At 43.4% G+C, this 21,871-nt stretch overlaps 1 protein-coding gene across 4 annotated transcripts in view; it reads right to left on the reverse strand.

Moving 5' to 3' along the window:
- Positions 1-10,450: 10,450 nt before the first annotated feature.
- The window catches only part of KLHL20 (kelch like family member 20), an 85,945-nt gene continuing 74,524 nt past the window's right edge, over positions 10,451-21,871 (reverse strand). For all 4 annotated transcript variants that reach the window (XM_089515992.1, XM_089515990.1, XM_089515989.1 and 1 more), the window contains 4 exons: positions 21,358-21,491; positions 16,557-16,765; positions 15,699-15,805; positions 10,451-12,439 (listed from right to left, as the gene is read on the reverse strand). In XM_089515992.1, the coding sequence (XP_089372118.1) occupies positions 12,355-12,439; positions 15,699-15,805; positions 16,557-16,765; positions 21,358-21,491 (535 nt within the window). In that variant the 3' untranslated portion in view covers positions 10,451-12,354. The remainder of the gene's footprint in view (positions 12,440-15,698; positions 15,806-16,556; positions 16,766-21,357; positions 21,492-21,871) is intronic.

The raw sequence follows: 21,871 nt of genomic DNA on the forward strand, positions 1-21,871 counted from the left end.
GCTTGCTGTTAACCCCTTTTTTTCTCTAAGTTGTGCTGTCTTGGTTACATAACTAGTAGCATGCATGCATAAACATCTGCAACAGCAGGTCTGATGAGTTAGGTTCCCAAGCAATTTATCTGAAAAGACCTACCCAAGCTGTCTTGGTAACCCTCTTATTTGTAAGCTCATTTTTCACACTGTTCTACTGCATTGCTTTCCTGTATTTATTGAAAGGATGGAACAGGAGAAAAGATCAAATGAAACCAGTTCTATTATTTTGTACTGATTATTTCTAGCAGCTTTGTAATGATTTCTTTTTAGAATCATACTGAATTTTTAATTTCTTTAAGGCCTTAATATTATGATGTTTTAATCTAATTATTGCTGTCAATAGGTGACACCAAATGAATCATCAGGAACATGGGGATGGAGATCAGATATCACACTTGTGAAATATAGTGCTCCACCAGCCTGATTTTGCATGGCTCATTCTTCCACTCTCTACAAAAAGTAGCTTTCAAATGTCCAAGAATGCCCCCATTGCCATTTGGTGCCAAGGGATGTTAGGCAAACTCAGGCAGTTTCCACTTGCAGTTGTGACAGCTGGGAGAAGAGAGTGCAGACACCCTCCCACAACTCCAGTGAGTATAGCATACTTATTAGGAGGTCCAGAAGGATGATATCTGTTGTCTTCTCCCAACTGCAGAATTACAGCTAGACACTGCTTGGCTACGGGGGCATGTACAGAAGCTGTTTTCTGCAACATCATCCTCAAAATGATACATGGACAAACCAAGGCTAGAATCCTGTTTGCAACAAAATGATGCTATAAGACAATATTTAGATAAATCCCATTGACAGTGAATCTATTTAGTTGGAACTAACAATTGTACTGATGCCTAAATGTTTTAGCAAGTATGATTTCTGAATATTTTTACACAAATTACATTTATTTTAATTAATTTCTGCCTTAACTTAAGGTATAAATAAAACTAAACTATCACAGCCATTCTAGCTGCACCTATGCTTAACAGTTTCACCCAAATGAAACTGGCTTATTCATGCTTGCTCACACAGTTGTCTTCAATCAAACATGAAGAAACAAGAACATGTATATTCTGTTACTGAATAAAAATGACAGCAGGAGTATAGAAGATGAGATCCAGCTGTAGAAGGTATAAGGAGAAGTAGATACTGTTCATATAAAAAATGAAACATTAGAAGTTTTATTCCCAGCTAACGTAGACGTTAAATCAAAGAAACCTACAACTCTTCCAGCAGTGAAGGGAGAAACATCCTTGTGTGGGTTGCTCTTCACACTCACACATTTTTAAGAGTGCCGACTAAGAGGAGCTACTCTTGGTAAGGCATGTCTCATTCATGTTTGCTGCTTCAATAGAATGCACCCAGCTTCTCTCCATTTTCCTCTTCTCCTATCTGCTTTTGAGTTCTCTGCTTCTCTCCTCTCTGCCTCTGTTTATATCCCCTTCAAACCTGCTTTAATTCAACCCTTCTTCCCTTTCTAGCTCTAAGAGTGCTGGGAAACTGGCCCAGAGCATGTCTGTTCCACCTTGCTAGGGCACTAAATCTGGGTAGAGGCCAAGTAAGGCTCAGAGAAGATACAAGAGCTTGTGGGTGAGAGAAAGTGTCCACTCCATGGTCCAGACTTAATGCCAGCACCCAGACCAAATTGAGCCAGGGCTGGAGGCAAATGAGCTGAATCGGGAGACTATGAGTGTCTTAAGAAACTACTGCCTTAGCCTCTCCTGTTGCATCTTCTGTATCGCCAGTGCAGCTCCTACCAGTGTGGCCAATTCAACAGCAACCAGCATTGCATGGTGTGTGGGGTGTGTGTGAAGCAGGACAGTATTAGGTAGGCAGTCTTTCCCCTTCACTTTTCCCACACTCATAACATTACTCTTGCCGTGCTAGATTACAAAAGGACGGAGCAAATGACATGTATCTGCCGTCTTAGTCTCACAGCCTCCTCCCTGCTCTTTATGCCTACAGGCAAAGGCCTTTTTGTTGAAGCAGGTTTTTAATGCATAACTTTTTATGGGTGTGTGCTTTATTTTAACTTTTGTACATTTTTTATGATTTTATAGCGTATGCACTTGGCCCTCTGTATACACAAATTTGATATTCACAGATTCAATCATCCATGGCTTGAACATAATCAAACAGAAACAGTGGAGGGGACAGTGGAAGGGGAGATTGGAAACTTCCCAGCTGTCTATGCAAACCTTGGTGAGGTTTTTGTTGAAAAGGAAAGGAATCAGCTACCTGCCCACTGAGAGACACACTACCATCGAACTAGAGCTGTATGCTAAATCCATGACTTCAATGAAACTGCAATCTTTTCGAAAGTTTACTGGCTAGCAGGTTCATGTGCTCCTCTACCAACTCCTTTGCCTATCCTGTGTTTTTCTGGGACTTTGAGACTGGTGACAGAGGTCCAAAACACACTGCAGAAATAATCCAGTTTGAGGTAGCTTTAACTGCCCTGGCTCAGTGCTAAGGAATCCTGGGAATTGTAGTTTATTGTGGCCCCAGAGCTCTGTCAGAGAAGGTGGCTAAATGTCTCACAAAACTAGTTCCTGGAATTACCTAGTATTGGGCCAGGCCAGGGCAGTTAAAATAGTCTCAAACTGGATTATTCCTGCAGTGGGCTTTGAACCAGAGTACTGCAACGTGAATGCTATTTGTGTCACAAATAAATACTCCCGTCCCCTTCATGAAGGACATGTTAAACTACTGGCAAAGTGTTCACCAAACTGGATTTAACGGATGCCTGTTTTCAAGAACAAGTAAAGGAGGAGGATAAACACAAAACAGCTTTTTAACTGCCCCCTGGGGAGTTTTAAATATTTGGTCATACCATTTGGAGGTTTTATGCATTTAATGAACTGCATGACCTGTTGTTTGATGGGGTCCTAGTGTACCTGGATGATGTGCTAATATACTCCAAGACCTTGGATCATGCATCAAATTGGTGTGGGAGGTGGTGGTGCGCCTGATGACCAACCAGTTATATGCAAAATTGTCAAAGTGTGAATTGAACAAAGATAGCCTGGGGTTCTTTGGGATATTGCAATTCAACCCAAGGGATAGAAATGTATCCGGATAAATGGCAAGTGATGTAGAACTAGGAACCACCCAGGACACAAAGACAAGTGCAGTTTCTTTGGCTTTGCCAACTGTCACAGACCAATATTGTGTCCAGTTCTGGGCACCACAATTCAAAAAGGATGTTGAGAAACTGGAGCATGTCCAAAGGAGGGCGACTAAAATGGTGAAGGGTCTGGAAACCATGTCCTATGAGGAACGACTCAGGGAGCTGGGGATGTTTAGCCTGAAGAGAAGGTTAAGGGGTGATATGATAGCCCTGTTTAAATATTTGAGGGAATGTCATATTGAGGAGGGAGCAAGCTTGTTTCCTGCTGCTCCAGAGAACGGGACCCGGAACAATGGATGCAAGCTACAGGAAAAGAGATTCCACCTCAACATTAGGAGCAACTTCCTGACAGTAAGGGCTGGTCGACAGTGGAACAAACTTCCTCGGAGTGTAGTGGAGTCTCCTTCCTTGGAGGTCTTTAAGCAGAGGCTGGATGGCCATTTGTTGGGGATGCTTTGATTGTGATTTCCTGCATGGCAGGGGGTTGGACTGTTTGGCCCTTATGGTCTCTTCCAACTCTATGATTCTGTGAATTATCCCAAACTTTGCTCAGGTGGCTTTGCTAATCACAGACCTGTGGGGGGAGAAGGGAAACCCAAGCCAAAGCCCACGTCAATCATGAAGGAGGAAAAATCATAAAATCGTAGAGTTGGAAGAGGCCACAAGGGCCATGCAGGAACTCTCAATCAAAGCATACCTGACAGATGGCCATCCAGCCTCTGTTTAAAGACCCCCCCAAGGAGAGAGACTCCACCATTCTGAGGGAGTGTGTTCCACTGTTAAACAGCCTTTACTGTCAGGAAGTTCCTCCTAATGTTGAGGTGGAATTTCTTATCCTGTAACTTGCATCCATTGTTCTGGGCAGCAGAAAACAAGTTTGCTCCCTCCTCAATATGACATCCCTTCAAATATTGGAACAGAAATATATCACCTTTTAACCTTCTCTTCTCCAGACTAAACATCCCCAACACCTTAAGTCGTTCTTCAGTAAGAATGCTTACTGATGGAAGCCTAGACTCTCTTGACTTGGGCAGAATCTCACCTTCTAACCATAACAGCAGAACACCTCCAGGACAGAGATAGACCCGGCAGAATAGAGTCTTCACCTAGTGAGCCAGTTCAGACTGTCAGAGACGCATTCCCCCACGAAAATGCAAGGTGAGCAGATTTTTATCACAGTATAGGAGAGAGGGCAGGGATGCTTTGACTTGTCTATAGCTCTGGGGACTGTCGCTTCTAAATTTCTTGCCCTTTTCTCATTTTTTCCTTATTCTCCCGTCCTCCAGACCCCTCCTCATCCCCCCCAAAAAACTTTCCTTCTACTCTCCCCTCCTTCCTTGGTTGTGGGTGAGTCAGGGTTTGTCTCCTGATGTCCGCCCAGGGATGTCGGGCGAGCCTTGCAGGATGGGAACTGGAAGGTGTTTTTTCTTCTTCATGCCTAACAGAAGCAAGTGGGAGGAAAAACCAAAAACCAGATGTTGTGCCTTTCTCTGTTGGGAAAACGAGGAAGATGTACTTATAGGATATTCCCCCAATATTACTTCAGTGACAAATTTTTACAGCGTCTAACACACAGGAAGCCTGGAGGCACAGATCCCTAAAACTCTGACACTGTGCATGTTCAACAGGTCTTATTCTGCAAAGCAATGCTTAAGATTGCAGGCTTAAGTAGATGGCTTTTAGATCTATAAATGGCTCTATCAGCTTCCATGTTCAGAAGCAATATATCCATAAATGTGAGTTGCTCTCTGAGTTTTTCATAAGTAACTGCCAGGCTACTTTAGGCAGCTGAGTGCTAGAGTAGAAAGACATTTGGTATAATACAGCAAGGCTCTTATGTTCTTTTACTATTACTGGGCTAAAGTCTGCTCCCTGTCTCTTTTCAGGCCGTAGGGTTTTAGTGAGTAAGAAACAGGATCAATACTTTACTCGCATTACATCAAAATTATAGTTCCTCTGCTCAGTGATCCATATATTCTGTGGCACCCCCACTTGTTTTTGCTCAAGAATATTGAAAGATACACATCCAAGTCTCTGACTGGTTTACTGCCATCAACAAAGAGTTAAATTTTAACGATTCTTCAGAAAATAAAAACAGAATTACTGGCACTTGTGATTCTTTGTCATCCAACAGGTGTGGATGTGTGCAGAAGATGTCCTGCAGTGGGTTATCTACCCCATTCATTCTGACAGAAACATTCTCAAACAGTTAGAAATTGCATAATAAAGGCATTCGTGCTTGGTGACAGAATAGCTTACTCTAACCACAGAATCTTTAACCTAAAACCAGGCTATCTTTGTTCAATTCACACTTCGACACTTCCAATATCGGGCCCTGCCCTTTGGCCTTTTGTCAGCCCCCAGGGTCTTCACCAAAACCATGGTGGCCCTGGTGGCTCACTGGAGACTACAACGGATCCACGTCCATCCTTATTTGGACGATCTCCTCATGAAGGCGGGATCTCGAACTCAGTGCTCCCACGATGTAGACTTCATCCTCTCCTCCCAGAAAGCCCATGGTTTTCTGGTCAATCATGGGACGAGCCACCTGGTTTCCTCTCAACGGATCCAACATCTGGGAGCCATAATAGATAAGGTCCGGGGCAAGACCTTTTTACCCAGAGACCGGATCTACACCATTCAATAACTCATTTTCCGACTTCGGCACACCCACTCAGCAGATCTTCTGCTGCTTGCCAGACTCCAGGGCCTAATGATTGTGTCCATGACCTGTGTTCCTTGGGCCCGGTTTCATTCAGGACAACTTCAGTGGCTTCTCCTACCATACCAAAAACAGATCGTTCTCTCTCAACATCTCAAGATCCCAATTCCACAAGCCGTAAAAAAGTCTTGGAAGTGGTGGACATCACAGGTTCTTCACTAAGGCCGACTCATTTGGACTCCTCCTCAAATCCAGTTGACGACAGATGCCAGCTTGAGAGCCACCCTGGGTCACCTCTATGCTCAAGGAAAATGGAGTTCCCAAAAGTCTATTCAAACCATCAACTGGCTGGAATTGAGGCCCATCCACCTAGCACTATGCATCTTCCAACAACATATAACAAACAAATCAGTTCTCATCAGGACCGACAACATTACAGCCAAAGCCCATGTCAACAAACAAGGAGGCACCAGATCGAGGTCCCTGTTGAACGAAGCTAGGCTGCTCCTACAATGGTCAGAAAAACATCTAATCCACCTTCAAGCAGAACACATAAGAGGAAAACTAAACACCCTAGCTGACTGGCTCAGCTGTCAGAATCTGGATCAAGCAAAGTGGCAACTACATCCTCTGGCCTTCCAAATCATAATAACAAGATTCAGTCTTCTCCAGGTGGATCTGTTTGCCTCTCCGACAAACCATCAAGTTCTCAGGTTCTTCTCACGGCTCTTGTCCCAGGGGGCAGAACAGATTGATGCCCTCCAGTCTTCCTGGCCCAGAGGTCTCCTATATGCCTTACCTCCCACGCCCATGATATCTCAGTGTCTAAAAAAGCAAAAAAGAGAAAAATCTCATGTAATTCTGGTAGCACCCTACTGGCCAAGAAGATCATGGTTCTCTGATCTCCTGACATCATCTCACAACCACTTCAAACTTCCAACATGGCCACACCTGCTACTCCAGGGTCAGTTCCACCACCCAGACCCCGACTGGCTAAACCTCCATGCCTGGAAGCAGAACGCAGCTTCCTATTGAAGGATGGCACTCATCCCAAGGTCATAGACACCCTTCTCAGGTCTAGATGTCAGTCTACTACAAGAATTTATTAACCTACCTACCGCACTTTTCTCAGGTGGTCTAAACTAAAAAAGATCAATCATTGGTCCATCACTGTTTCCACTCTTCTCCTCTTCCTTCAAGATGGACTAGACAAAGGCCTCTGACCAAACACTCCCAAAAGGCAGGTCTTTGCCATAGCTTCAGGTCTTCCTCCCAAAAAGGCAGCCGGCATATCTTCTCATCCCTACATCAGGCGATTTTTGAGAGCGGCTTCTCTGATTAAACCTCCTACGGTTCACAGATTTCCCAACTGGGATCTTCACAAGGTTCTTTCTGCCCTCACTAGAGCCCCCTTTGAACCTCTTACGAAGACAGATCTTAAGTTCCTAACCTTAAAAACATTGTTCTTGACAGCCATCACCTCAGCCAAAAGAATTTCAGAATTGGGAGCCCTCTCAGTGCGAGATGAACTATGTATTTTCAGACAAGATTCTGTCATCCTTCGACTAGATCCATCATTCATTCCAAAAGTCAATTTGGCCTTCCACACGGCCCAAGAAATTATCCTTCCCTCTTTCTGCCCTAATCCCAAAAAAGACCTCGAAAGGCTCTGGCATACTTTAGATGTTAAAAGGGCCCTGTGAATCTATATAGATCGCACCAGTCAATTCCAGCGCAGCGACAGTCTCTTTGTGCCCTTTCATGAAAGATCCAAGGGAAAAAAGGTCTCCTCCAGGACTCTTGTCAAGATGGATTAGGACCTGAATCTCCAGTGAGTGCTCCGGTGATCCTCTTCCAGGCACTATTTTCGCTCACTCCACTCCCAGTGCTTCTACCTATGCTGCCCTCTCTACCAATGCTCCTCTTGCCGATATATGTAGGGCAGCTACATGGTCTTTCCCTTCTACCTTTGTGTGCCACTATCGTTTGGATGCCTTTCAGTCTTCTGCAGCTTCCTTCAGTAGACGTGTGCTTCAATCTATCCACAAAAATCAAATTTAATTACTTCACTTCACTCTCCCTACTCCATAAGCTTTGGTATGTCCCAGCATTAAGGATGTCTCCACTCCATCTCTGGAAAAATAAATATTGACCTACCTTCGTGATATGTTTGTTTTCAGCGATGGAGACGGAGACATCCTCCCCACCCTGAACTGAGTGTTCCACTTCACATGGCTGTATATTCTGTTTTTTTCTTCTTTATGTTATAGTTGTTTAATGTTCTAAATTTACCAAGTTACTATTCTTAGCTAGCTGTAACAATGACTGGAGTTGCTGTGGGGTTTGCTCCCCCTGGTGGCAGCTCAGCAAGTGTTTCTGTTTCCTGCCTCGGAGCAAATCATGGAAGTCAAACCCAGCATTAAGGATGTCTCCGTCTCCATCACTAAAAACATATCACGAAGGTAGGTCAGTGTTTATTCTAAGACTGTCATAGAATCATAGAATCATAGAGTTGGAAGAGACCGCAAGGGCCATCCAGTCCAAGCCCCTGCCATGCAGGAACTCTCAATCAAAGCATCCCCAACAGATGGCCATCCAGCCTCTGTTTAACGATCTTCAAGGAAGGAGACTTCACCACACTGTCATCCAGATCCAATCTGGCTTGAATTTCATGCCTGACTTTGGAGACGCACATTTGAATGCTTGGCTACTCAGACATCCTGCTTTTGATTTCCAGAGGGTCTTTTGCTAAACGATGACTGCTACTGCTGTCTGCGCTACTTCTTCGGAGCATTCCAGGGCATTTTTAAGAGGTCTCTGCTGCAATGAGAGGGTGGGCCAATGCCATCAGGCCTCCCTAAAGGAACTGAGCCCTTCCCAGAAGGCATCCAACTCCATCCTGGCCTCTGAGGGGAACAGAAGGTAGGCCAATGCCATTGGACCTGTCCTTAAGAAACAAGAGCCCTCCATCTGTCCATCTGCCTTGGTCCAGGCCTCAGAGGGAGAGAAGAATGCTGGACCTGATCCCCTTCCCCACAACCATTCCCTTCTCCTTTTGTGTCGTGTCTTCTTAGATTGTAAGCCTGAAGGCAGGGAACCGTCTAATTAAAAGATTTTATGTACAGTGCTGCGTAAATTTACAGCGCTATATAAATAAAGCTTAATAATAATAATAATAATAATGAGCAAAAAGTGACTCTGAGGCCTGTTACAGACTGCCAAAATAAAGCTGCTTTGGGTCTCTTTGGAGGTATGCTATTTAAATGATGCATGGGTCCTAAGAGTCTGGAGGTCGTGCCAAAGCCACACTCCATTCCTAAGCACTGGAGTGCAGCTTTGGTACAGCTTCCGGATTCTTAGGCTGCATGCATCATTTAAATAGCATACCTCCAAAGAGACCCCAAGCAGCTTTATTTTGGCAGTCTGTAACAGGCCTAAATGGGTTTTTAAAAGTTGCATCTACATCTCCACAGGTTTCTTGTCCTTTGTGCCCAAAAGCAGAGACTTCTTTTTATCCCTAGTCTCCACAAGGACCTCTCGCTCTTCCATTATCTTAGTAGAGAGGTGTAGTCTCTCCTCCAGGGAACAAAGGGTTAATAATGTGATGGTTTTAAGTTACATTTATTGGGGGGGGGGGGGGTTCAGCATCACAGAAGAAAAACAGAGATCATGAGAGACAACTGACCAATGAGGAGGACCAGTTTGAGGAGAAGTGTAGAAGCTTTGAGATGCTTCCATGTGAAAGTTGATAAAAATCAGCACAAAAAGAGACAAAGAAACAGATTTTGCAACTAATGGAGAGATGGAGGGGGCTGCTGCTGCTCACCTCACCTTCCCTAGGGAAGCTTGGTCATAGGCTGGGCAAATGAGTCCAGACCTCCAGCCTCCCAAGACCCAAAACACCCTCTGTCTTGTGAGTAGAACGAGAATGTTCAGCTAGTCATATTAGGGCGTATGTTTATTCTAACCTAGGGTGAATATGACTTAGGCTGTTTCTGTAACTCAAGTAATGCCTGAAGAAAGGTGCCTTCATGTACAAAAGGAAAAGGAAAGATGAAGTGCAAGAGGAGAGATACATATTGTTGTGTATGTTGATCTGGAATAACCAGCCAGAACATTCTAGTCTTAGATGCTACCCAAAGATGATTATTTCAGAAATGTAATGCTTCTCAGGCTATCCGATGTCAAGGTCAGGCAATTATTTTTTCCCACTGTGCTGGGGAACAACGCTAAATTTTTGCCATTGGGTTACAATTCTTTCTTGGAAACATTCCAGGGACCAGCAGCCAATGGCTCAAAGACTAGCACAGAGCCAAGACCCACCACTTTGAGTATCAATGTTATAGATGACAACAATTCTAGCAACTGACGCAAAAACAGAACGCACACACTGAGCTTTTATTAAGGTAACACTATACAGGTTAACCCATGCTAGAAAAAGCATAAATGATATGTAAACAACTGTTTACAGAATACTTTTTCTTTGTAAAGGTGCAAATATTCAAAATGTAAACACAAGAATGCCAATTTTGAGGGCAAAAGGAAGGGCATATAATCTGTGAAATCTTTCTCAAATATTCACTTGTGTCCCCCCCAATCTATCCAAAGACACTGAAGATACGTTAATTAAAAAAAAAAATCCTACTGGCAGCCCAGTTTAGTATCACTTGCATTCCTTTCCAAAGCCTGTAAGATATTGGGGAGCACATGACCCTCACACGTAAGCAATGCTGGAATGCAACTTCTATCTAGCCAGCAAAGCCAGAGGGGAAGTGATTGTTGGAGCTGTGGTCCAAACCAAAACATCTGGAGGGTCACAATTTCCCTCCCTTGCTGAAACTCAAGCTTAAAGCAGTGTATCAGCTGTTGCCTGCCTGAGACTACACAAACAGGACACTGTTCAGGACCATGCCAAGTTACAATCCACAAGTGATGAGCTGCATTCACCTGGTTTGGATGTTAGTTATAAAGTTGCTCCTTTCCTCCTAAACCCACAAATTCAACAACAATGGCATAGTTACACTGAAAATGGTTTGGAGACTTTTATCAACCATAGAGGTTTTAAGGCTGCAATAGCACCTGATTTAGTTACCACTGCAAGGGAACTGAATTCCATTTTAAGGATAAAAATGGCAATCGAAGTATACAGTCACTATGTTCACATTGTAATCCCAACAACCTTTTTCTGCTTTATTTTGCGTTTGAATCCAGAAATTTAGACACCACTTCATGTGGCTTTAATACACCACCTAAGGCAAGGGTCCTAAATAGAAGCTCTTAAGAGGAGTTGAAAGATTAACCGCGTTGGGTAGTTTTTTTCCTTGTTCAAACACAACAGCAAGATTATCATTCAAATGTATGTACTATGCATGTACATATATATGTATCAGAACAGGGATAAAGGTATTACGCTACAACTCTTAGCACTGGTTATGCTGGCTAGGAGTTACAGTCCAACATTTGGAGGACTGCAGAATCACCACCCATGTTCTAGAATCACACTAGTTCTTGCTCCCAATATTCTCGTAAGAGAAAGGCTGTGTAATTTATAACCTGAAAACTATAGAGAGCATAATCCATTGAGACACTCTCTAGTAAAAACTCCACTCACATGAATAGATGCAGCATAGATACTCTGTGTTCTAGCATTGTTCTCAATCAGTTCTGCCAGGATTATTCAGGAAAACTTCCTGAAAGATGACCAGCTTCTTATTTCTTTTCCTTATTCCAGTAAGACCATGCATTTTTCATCTTTTGTTCTTATTGTGGTTTTTCCAGTGACACTGAGGACTGTATGGGATAGCTCTGTGATTGTTCAAAGATCTTAGCTATAGTGCAGAGTTTAGACAGCCTCATCTAGCAAGTCACATGTATGAATACACAAACCAAATGTACCTGAAAAAATCATTTTTTTATAACAGTATCAAAAATATATCATAAAAATTAAATGAAACAAGTCTCAGCATACAGAAAAGTTCCTGTCTAATACAGTCACTGTAGATAACTGATGTGAAGCAAAATTCACCAACAGTACCTCTATGCAAGCTCTAATGAAATGAATGGGCTTTATACAACTTCCATTCATTTCAACTGAGCAAGTACAGAAGGCAATCGTGCTTGACTACCATTTTGTATCAAGACCAAATCATGTTTCAGAGAGAAATCTTCTTTCACCAGGGTAGATGTCTTGTTACACCTCTCAGCAGACTTCTCTTTGACAGAATGCACATAGACTTCGAGGTCTTATGTCACTGCTTAATGTAACATTAAATTCTAGCTTCTTCAGAAAGATAGTAAAATTGGGATGAGGAGAGAGAAAGGCAAAGGAAACAGTTCCAGGTTGTTACCTGGAGTTAGTGTGCGCTTGTGTAACAATAGTAGAGAGGAGAAATATGCTTGCAATTTCCATTATAGTCCCAGAGGAAGAGGCACCAGCAAAGAATGTAGTGTGATCTCATGTTACTAGAGTCCATAAGAGCTCAGAAGTCACCAAGCTGACCAATTTTAATGAATGGTGGATGCTTCCCATTGGCTTTTACCATATATGGGATTCGCAATGTGTCATTTTGATAACTCCCACACCACCTCCAAGTCGACGATAGTTCATGCCTCCATACAACCTGCAAAGAAAAGACATGCTCTATTATTTTAACCACTATTATTATAGAACAGAAAATGCAAGAATCAAAGCCTCCCCATTTGGCGGTCTCCACACGAATGCATTATAATATGTGGCTAAATGGAAGGAAGATCTCATATGACAACAATCCTTCAGTGCAAATAGTTGGACACACTTGTTTTCTCTTTTGAAAATAATACATGTTTATTCCAAGTCTTGCAGCAAAGAAAACTAACTTCTACAGTGCGCCCTTGCTTTACGCGGGGGATCCGTTCTGGACTCCCCCACGTAAAGCAAATTACGCGTATGCTGGAGCCCCATTTAAATTAGTCCCTATGGGACATGCCGCCCTTTCTTCCCCACACGACTTTCAGCATATGCTGAAAGCCACGTAAAGCGTGCCTTGTATTTCAGTTTTGGCAGTGAGTTTAACAATCTCTGGAGACAAGCCAAACTATACAAAATACTCACAGGTAGCCCCCACAGACATTTTTTCAACCCACAGTTCCCTCCAGAGTCCCTCCCCCCCAATACTTCCCGGAGCAACAGTGTTTCATTTAGTGAGCTTGGGAGTGGCTTTAAAAAAATAATTTAAAAAACCCCAAAATGGTTTGGAAGCTTTGGGACTTTTTTCCATCTTAAAAAAGGTTTTCGGCCTAGTGTGGCCAACAAAGAGTCTAGGGGGGTCAAAGAATCCCCTCTGAAGATGTCAACTACAGATATAGGCGAAACATCAGGAATAAATTCTTCCAGAATATGGCCACATAGCCCAGAAAACCCACAGAAAACTATGGACAGCAGTCGTGAAAGCCTTTGACTTCACTCCCCGCCCACCCAAAAAAGATCAAAGAGCAGCTTCTGTTACAACATATCCAGAATATCTCAACTTGCATTTTCATTTTTGTAAATGCAAGGTCCTTACTAGAGTATTTGCAGGTGAAAAACTTAAGAATGATTTGAAATTAGTTCTCCAGCTATACAGGGCCAGTACTACTGTGCATATTGGTACAGAATTTAATGTCTTTAACATCTCAGCTTTCATTTCAAAAATATGTTACAGCCCTACACCTGCTTACTAGAAGAAACATGCCTGTAACTGGGCTACAAGGCAAGCTTAAATTAATTGCAAAAATTGAAAATATTTGTTATGTTCTCAAATGCTCCACAGGGGTCGTGGTGGCAAGTTCTCCCTGCTTCTGCCCTCCACAGATCCATTTAAGGCCCAGGGGAGGCCTTTTTTCTTACTGTTCTAAAAGGTATTTTCTAGGCCTAAATTAGCTCAGTGGGCCCCCCAATACATGGACAATTGTCCCCCACAACCACTAGAGGGTGTCTTAGGGGGGCATTGCAAACAAAACAATTTTTTGTGCAGTAGTACAGCAAGAGGTGTAGTCCTCCATGGTCTCCTGGGGGAAGCCAATGTGGCATTGTAATCCTAATTGTTGCTAACCCCATTTTAAGACTGTAAAATAAACTACCCAGGGAAACTAAGGATGTGGGTTTCCTAGAAAAGATGATCACACATTCTTTAAGGAAAATATACTGGTAATGGGGGATTTGAAGGGATGTCATATTGAGGAGGAAGCGAGCTTGTTTTCTGCTGCTCCAGAGAACAGGACCCGGAACAATGGAAAAGAGATTCCACCTCAACATTAGGAGGAACTTCCTGATAATAAGGGCTATTCGACGGTGGACACACTCCCTCGGAGTGTAGTGGAGACTCCTTCCTTAGAGGTCTTTAAACAGAGGCCGGATGGCCATCTGTCAGGGATGCTTTGATTGTGACTTCCTGCATGGCAGGGGGTTGGACTGCGTGGCCCTTGTGGTCTCTTCCAACTATATGATTCTATTATGCAACTATCCTGATATTTTCTGGAAGTTAAAGTCTGCTAAAAATTTAAGGTCCAACCAATTCCTCACTTGCCTTGCATATACTTCATTGACCAGAAGGTGAAAGAGGCAACAAAAGGTTCAGCTATTTTAGATCTGATCCTAACCAACTGAACCAAAAGGGTGTTTATCGATGGCTCCTCTTCATCCTGGAGAGAAGTGACTAGCAGGGTGCTACAGGGTTCTGTCCTGGGCCCACTGCTATTCAGGATGAAATGTATGGAGAAGCTACAGCAGGGGTTTGTAAACCTGACTTATTTCTCCCTTTCCTCTTAAGCGACAACAACAGCACCTCCCTCATGCCTAATCTTGATATTATGTCTACTGCTTGTAGACATGCCTAGCTCGCCACCACCTCCTCCTCAGCCTTCTGGGCAAATACACCAGCAGTGGCCCAGGCCTGATCCTCCCTCTCACCCACGCTGGCCTTATGTCAAAAGGAAGGCCTGCTGCCCAGAATGACTGGGTGCAAAGGAAGCAGTGACTGAGTAGCCGATCAAGAAATGACTGAGAAGGCTCTTGCCCATGCCAGCCTTGTGGTGAAGGCTGGCATGGGAAAGAGGCTTCTCAATTGTTGTTTGATTGGCTGTTCGGTTGCTGCTCCCAAGGTGACTGGATGCAAAGGGAGAAGCTTCTCCATGGAGAGGAAGGACTTCAAATCCTTCTTTGCCAGGATGGAGAGATTTTTCCCACTTTTCTTCCTTCCTAGAGACATACCTTCCCCACAAAATTTCAAGTTGTTCCTCTCCCAAAGATTGTTTCTTCTGCTACCTCTTCTTTCAGACTGTCTGGCAAAAAAAGGATCAGCATGACAGCTCCAGCCTGCCAGCTAAGTCCCGGCAAAGCTCAGAAAGCTTAAAGTGAAAACTACTTTTTGCCACCACTTCTGCCCTGGCACCATGTGCTCTAACCTCTCATTCCCACTATGGTCTTAAAGGACACTAGTTCACCTTGTCTTTCTTGCATGCCAATACTTTGACTGAAGGCACCCCTGCTGCCTCCATTTCCCTCACCGATCCCTGAATCTTTCCACACACCCCCTAGAGGGTGTGATTCCCAATTTGGGAATCACTGTTCTACAGCACCTGGTTTTCCTTGGTAGTCACCTATCCAACAACTAACCACCCTGACCGTGCTTAGTTTCCAAGTTCAGATAAGATCCAGTGCCTTCAGGATATTTAGGCCTTTAAGCTGACTACAGTTTTACCATAAGTCCAATTCAAATCTATAGTTTGCTGCAGAACTGGAAGGGAACCATGATGGACCAGGGAAAGTGGGAGTATATTGTGTAAGGCAACATTTGTTTATATACTGCTAAATATCGTACCCAAGACCTGCAATTCACCCTCATGGTCATTTAAGTTGTTTACCTCCATGTATTGGCATCCGGATCAAACACTTCAATGGTCTTCAAATAAGTTGTGCCATCAAAACCTCCCACAGCCATTAGCTGTCCATTCACAACTGCAAGGCCAACCTAGATGATAATTAATTATATTATTTGCATAAATTGGGATATTGCAGTACAGATTTCTGAAGTGTTTTCTAAAGCCAAGAGTTTCAGTAAAAGATTTTTCAGTAAGTGTGTCAAGTATGCCATGCACACTTTTTTCTTATTGGAGGATGTGTCTACTAAGTGCTTATGTGGAAAAGATTGAATAGTATGGTTAATCTGTAAATTTGTTGATTCCTCAGTACATATACAAATACCCTAGAGTTCACAAGAATATTCTGTCTCAGTCTCATCTGAGCAAATTTCTTACATAGTATCTAAACATCTAAACAGTGCCTATTTAAGTTGTGTCCACCATATGTAAGCTTAGTGTGCAAACTATGTAAAGACCCACTTTGGACAATAAGGATTCATAAAATAGCCTTAACGTACAGACCTCATTTTAACACCATCCAAAAAAGCAGACATCATTCCTTTCAAAATCTGTTTCAAAACTGATTTTAAAATACAGTATTCTGACTTTACACCCACTATTACATCAATTACTAATACATACTGAAGTAACACTGAATGTATTCTGTTCTTATTTACATAATGATACTGTACATAGTTTTCAGTATAAAATTCCTCATGCTAACAAGATCTAGTGTTTCTTCCTCTCCAAATTTAAAAGTCAGTTTATGTGTTCCCTGTAAGTCTTAACTGTGAAAGGCCTTTCAGATGTATAACAGCCTAATATTGAACAGGAACAGCAGCAAAATGATACAAAACATACCCCACTACGGCGTGAAGTCATGGCTACGACAGGAGACCACTGGTTGGTTCTGGGGTTGTATCGTTCGGCACTGCTAAGTTCAGTAGTATCATCCCGTCCTCCTACTGCATAGATCATGTCTTGATATACTGCACAACCTAAATGCTTACGTCGGGTGCCCATGGGTGCAATTGTATGCCAACGGTTCTCCTGAGGATTGTAACGTTCCACTGTGGAGGATTGTTATGACAGTGGTCAAGCAGTAGAAAAGTCTACCAAGTGCAAAGGAACAAAACAAGAACCAATTTTCCACCCCCAAACATCAATGGGTAAAGCAAGAATTTCTTATCTCCCACCGTAAGAATACAAGAAGCATCATGCCAGAAAAGAGTGAGTCAATTTACTTCTGTATTTTGTGTCCAGATGTAACCATCCAGATCCTTCCAAGAAACATTTAAAACCATAAAATCAGCAGCTGTCAACTTTTTTCACCTAGAATTAGAAAACTGGAGGTATAGTTTCACAAGTTCCATTAAGCTAGCTTTGATGATATTATTATTGTTGTTGTTGTTGTTGTTGTTATTTATAGCCCACCCAATCACAAGGAATCCAGGCGGGTTACAACAATAAAAATATAGAGAATACAATAAAATAATTTTTAAAAATTTTTTACAAGTTTTTATCTTGTAATGTTTTAATCCTTTGTAAGCCGCCTTGATCATCTCTATGGAAAGGCGGGGTAAAAATAAAATTATTATTATTATTATTATTAAAATACAAAAAATAAATAAAATACAATAAAATAAAAGAGAGCGACATTAGTTACAGTAATTCAGTTAGGCCTGATGGAAAATGGGCCTGTCTTTTTCATTCCCTCCCAGGTCTGATGATGACAGTTGGGACGGAGGGAGGGCTCTTCTTCTTGAGGCAAGAATATAATTTTTAATAATTTTATTTTAATTCTTCTCATTAATTTAAGAGATGACTTGGTGGACAGAATGATGCAAGTCACAGTAAACGGGGAGAGGAACTAGGTAGGGAAGGCCTGCCAGAAGAGATCCGTCTTAAGAGCCTTCTTAAATGCTGTAAGAGAAGAAATGTCTCGGAGCTCTTCTGGCAGGTCATTCCATAGCTTCGGAGCTGCGATGGAAAAGGCCCTCTGGGTGACTGAAGTTAGCCTAGATTTTATTGGCTGAAGTAGATTCTTCCCCGAGTGCAGGACGGACAGTACGGAAAAAGGCGTTCCCTTAAGTATTCTGGACCCAAGCCATGTAGGGCTTTAAAGGTAATCACAAACACCTTGTACCTTGCACAGAAACTAATTGGCAGCCAATGAAGGGATTTCAAAACCAGTGTTATGTGATCGTTACGATGAGAACCTGTAATTAACCTGGCTGCCATATTTTGTACAAGTTGAAGTTTCTGAACTTGGCACGAGGGTAGCCCCATGTAGAGCGCATTACAGAAGTCCAATCGAGAAGTGACCAGCACATGTACTACTGTTTCAAGGTCTCCCTGCTCCAGGAAGGGGCGCAGCTGACATATCAGCTGAAGCTGATAACAAGTGCTCCTGACTGTCGCACCCAGGTGAAGCGACGAGTCAAGGAGCACCCCCAAGCTGCGGACAGTGTCTTCCAGGGGAAGTGTGACCCCATCCAGAACTGGCTGACAAAATTCCATACCTGGGCTTGGGTTTCCTATAACGAGTACCTCCGTCTTACCTGGATTCAGCTTGAGTCGGTTTTCCCTCATCCAGTCCATTACCACCCCAAGACAGGCATTCAGAAAAGAGACACCATCCTTAGTCACTGCATCAGTCTGAGACATAGAGAAATATATTTGGGTGTCATCAGCATACTGATAACACCCTGCCCCATGTCTTCGGATGATTTCTCCCAGCGGCTTCATGTAAATGTTAAACAGCACGGGATACAATATGGCGCCCTGGGGGATGCCAAATTTTAGCTCTTTTAGAACAGCAACTGTCTCCCAGTGCCACCATCTGGAATCTGCCTGAGAGGTAGGACCGGAACTATTGTAGAACAGTGCTTCTGATACCTAACTCTCTCAGGCATTCCAGAAGGATACCATGGTCGATGGTATCGAAGGCCGCTGAGAGGTCTAAGAGCACCAGCAGGGTCACACTTCCGCTGTCGATGCCCAGACGGAGATCATTGACTAAGGCGACCATGGCTGTCTCAATTCCGTATCCCGTCCTGAATTTGGTTTGAAATGGATCCAGATAATCGGCTTCATCCAAGACTGCCTGTAGTTGATTGGTGACTGCCCTCTCGATCACTTTGCTCAAGAATGGCAACAACAAGACTGGCCTATAGTTATTTCTATCCAGGGGGTCCAGGGAGGGCTTTTTTAAGAGTGGTCTGACCACTGCTTCCTTAAGACAAGAAAGCAGGGTACCCTCCCTGAAGGATGCATTGATTATATTTTTCAGCATCAGCTTGACTGTATCACCCCCCTGGACAGCCAGTCAGGATGGGCAAGGGTCGAGAGGGCAAGTCGTGTTTTTTTCCAGACTACTAAGGAGCTTGTCCACGTCCTCAGTACTTACCGACTCAAATTGATCCAATCTAACAGTAATGGCAGAGGCGTTGGATGCCTCTCTCATTGCTTCTGACTTAAAGTTAGCATCCAAATCAGCTCTTATCCGAGAGATTTTATCTGTGAAATAGTCATTAAAAGCATCACAGCAAGTTGTGGTTGAATCTAATAGAAGGCTCTGGGTGGGAGGCAGTTGTGTTAAACTCCTTACCACCCTGAACAGCTCAGCTGGATGAGATTTCACAGACGCAATAGATGCAGAGTAGAAAGATTTCTTGGCTGCATCTATCGCCACTTGATAGGACCTAAGAAAAGTCCAATGAAGTGTCTTATCAGATATGATTTGAGATTTCAGCCAACGCTTCTCTAGTCGTTGTCCAACCCGTTTCATTTGTTTAAGCTCTTCAGTGTACCAAGAGTTACGGTTTTTAACGGGTTGGAAAGGACGCTTGGGAGTGATCATGTCTATAGCTCTGGTGATGTTGTTATTCCACAAATTAACCAGAACTTCGACAGAGTCACCGGCACTGCCAACCATAGAACCCCCTAGGGCTTCTTGGAACCTAATGGGTTCCATCAGCCTTTGAGGGCGGACCATTCTAATTGGTCCTCCACCCCCAGAGGGAGGAATAGTAGTCTTCAGTCCAACCTTAACCAGGAAATGATCCGTCCATGATAATGTGGAGATACTAGTTATATCTGCCCACGGATATGCCTGTTCCATGCAGAAGACCACATCAAGAGCATGACCTGCGCAATGCATGGGCTCAGAGACTATCTGGGAGAGGCCCATGTTTGTCATGAAACCCATGAACTCCTAAGTCGCACCAGTAACATTAGGGAAATCAGCCTTGAGGGGGATGTTGAGGTCACCCAAGACTAACAGCCTAGGCGATTCCAACACCAGCTCTGAGACTAGTTGTGTCAGTACGGCAAGGGAGTCAGTTAAGTTAAGGGGTGGATGGTAGACCAACAGAATCCCCAAACTCTCCCTGGTCTTCAAGAGAAGGTAAATGTATTCGATGTGGTTTAATGCAAGGATAGGTATCCTGGTTAAAGTGAGATTGTTTTTATGGATTATGGCTACGCCTCCCCCCTGCCCACTTCCCCTTATCTGCTCATTGATGGAGTACCCGGCTGGAAGGGCCTGAGCCCAAGTTACAGAGCTATCTGCTCCTAGCCAGGTCTCTGTAATACATGCCAGGTCAGCGTTGTGGTCTATCAGGAAGTCATATATGATACGGGACTTATTCTTCACTGATGTGGCATTACATAACAGCAGAGAAAGGTTTGGTGGATGGTTAGGCATGCTCTTCAGATCTTTTGGAGTAGCAGGGCAAATGGAAGGCGGAATAGATATCAGACATCTATCACGTCTTCTTTTGTAACAATCTTTCGCCCTGCTAACGCCATATCTTCCATTGCCCCGCACAACTTGAATTGCTGCTCCGTTGAAGACATCTAACCCCTCCCCTGAAACGTACATTGATGGATATATATCTTGGTTGATCTCAAGACCCGCCATCTAACCAACGTCTCTTAGTCCTCTAAATAGACTAGAGTCGATCTATCGTGACTCCTTAAGTAATGACAAAAACTGGGGACAGAGTTCAATGGTCTTGAGACTAGGCAAGTGAAGGGGGAGCGGAAAAGAGCCTCGCCCAGGCCTGGCCGCTTCTGCGCCACTGCTGTTAATGGAGAGCCAATGGTGAAGAGGCGGTAATGGAGTTAAGAGCCACTGACAGGCATACGCTACAAGGAAACAATATTGCAGGACTAAAAGTGCTGAAAACTAGAGGTTTTCCATACTGTTTTCAATTCCATCTTCTAAAGTGATTTATCTTGAGCAACAGCCTATCGGAGAGAGGTGTCTAGATGCATATTTAATACAGAATTACCAAAGTACAATATGGAAAAAATGGGAGTTAGTCTTTACTATATCTACCAGGAATATTCTCAGGATGCCTGCAGGCACAATCCACAACTAGTAAGCTATCCATACAATGATAATGATGGCTAGTGATTCAGTAAAGAATAACAGGACACAGAGAGAAATCGTGTTTCCCTCCATCATTGTTGTTGTATGAATTGTTGTACCCACCACTTCAGCTTTCCTAGAATAATGACTCACTGTAATTAAAAACCTCTCATTTTCTCCCTTAACAACAATTTCAAATGAGGCCCATCCAAGTTCAGCAGCACCTAATGGAAAAACCTGTAGCAACCCACACACTCATGTTAACAGTTTTGCTGTGAGAAACACCTGTGTTCAGAGGTGATGTCCCATCCGAACCTCCCACAGCATAAAGGAAGCCTCCCAACACAGCCACTGCCACTCCAAGACGCCTGGTACTCATGGAAGCCACTCGAGTCCATTTGTTCTCTTTTGGATCATACCTGGGAGAAAAAAGGAGCATCCCATTTTAAGTATGACCACCTGCACTTCATTCCAAGTTTCATATTACGATATATACTTGTGTATAAGTCGACCTCGTGTATAAGCCGAGGGTAGTTTTGGGGGCCAAAATAATTGATATTGATATGACCCGTTGGGTCAAACACTGGGGCATGTTTCAAAAAATCTAAAGGAGGAAACAAAGCACCATTCTTCTCCCTACATGGATGCAAGCTACAAGAAAAGAGATTCCACCTCAACATTAGGAGGAACTTCCTGACAGTAAGGGCTGTTCGACAATGGAACACACTCCCTCGGAGAGTGGTGGAGACTCCTTCCCTGGAGAGGCTGGATGGCCACCTGTCGGGGATGCATTGTTTGA

The sequence above is a fragment of the Sceloporus occidentalis genome, unplaced genomic scaffold (assembly GCF_023333645.1).
Source record: "Sceloporus occidentalis isolate IW3139 unplaced genomic scaffold, rSceOcc1.0.p SCAF_3, whole genome shotgun sequence".
Lineage (NCBI taxonomy): Eukaryota > Metazoa > Chordata > Lepidosauria > Squamata > Phrynosomatidae > Sceloporus > Sceloporus occidentalis.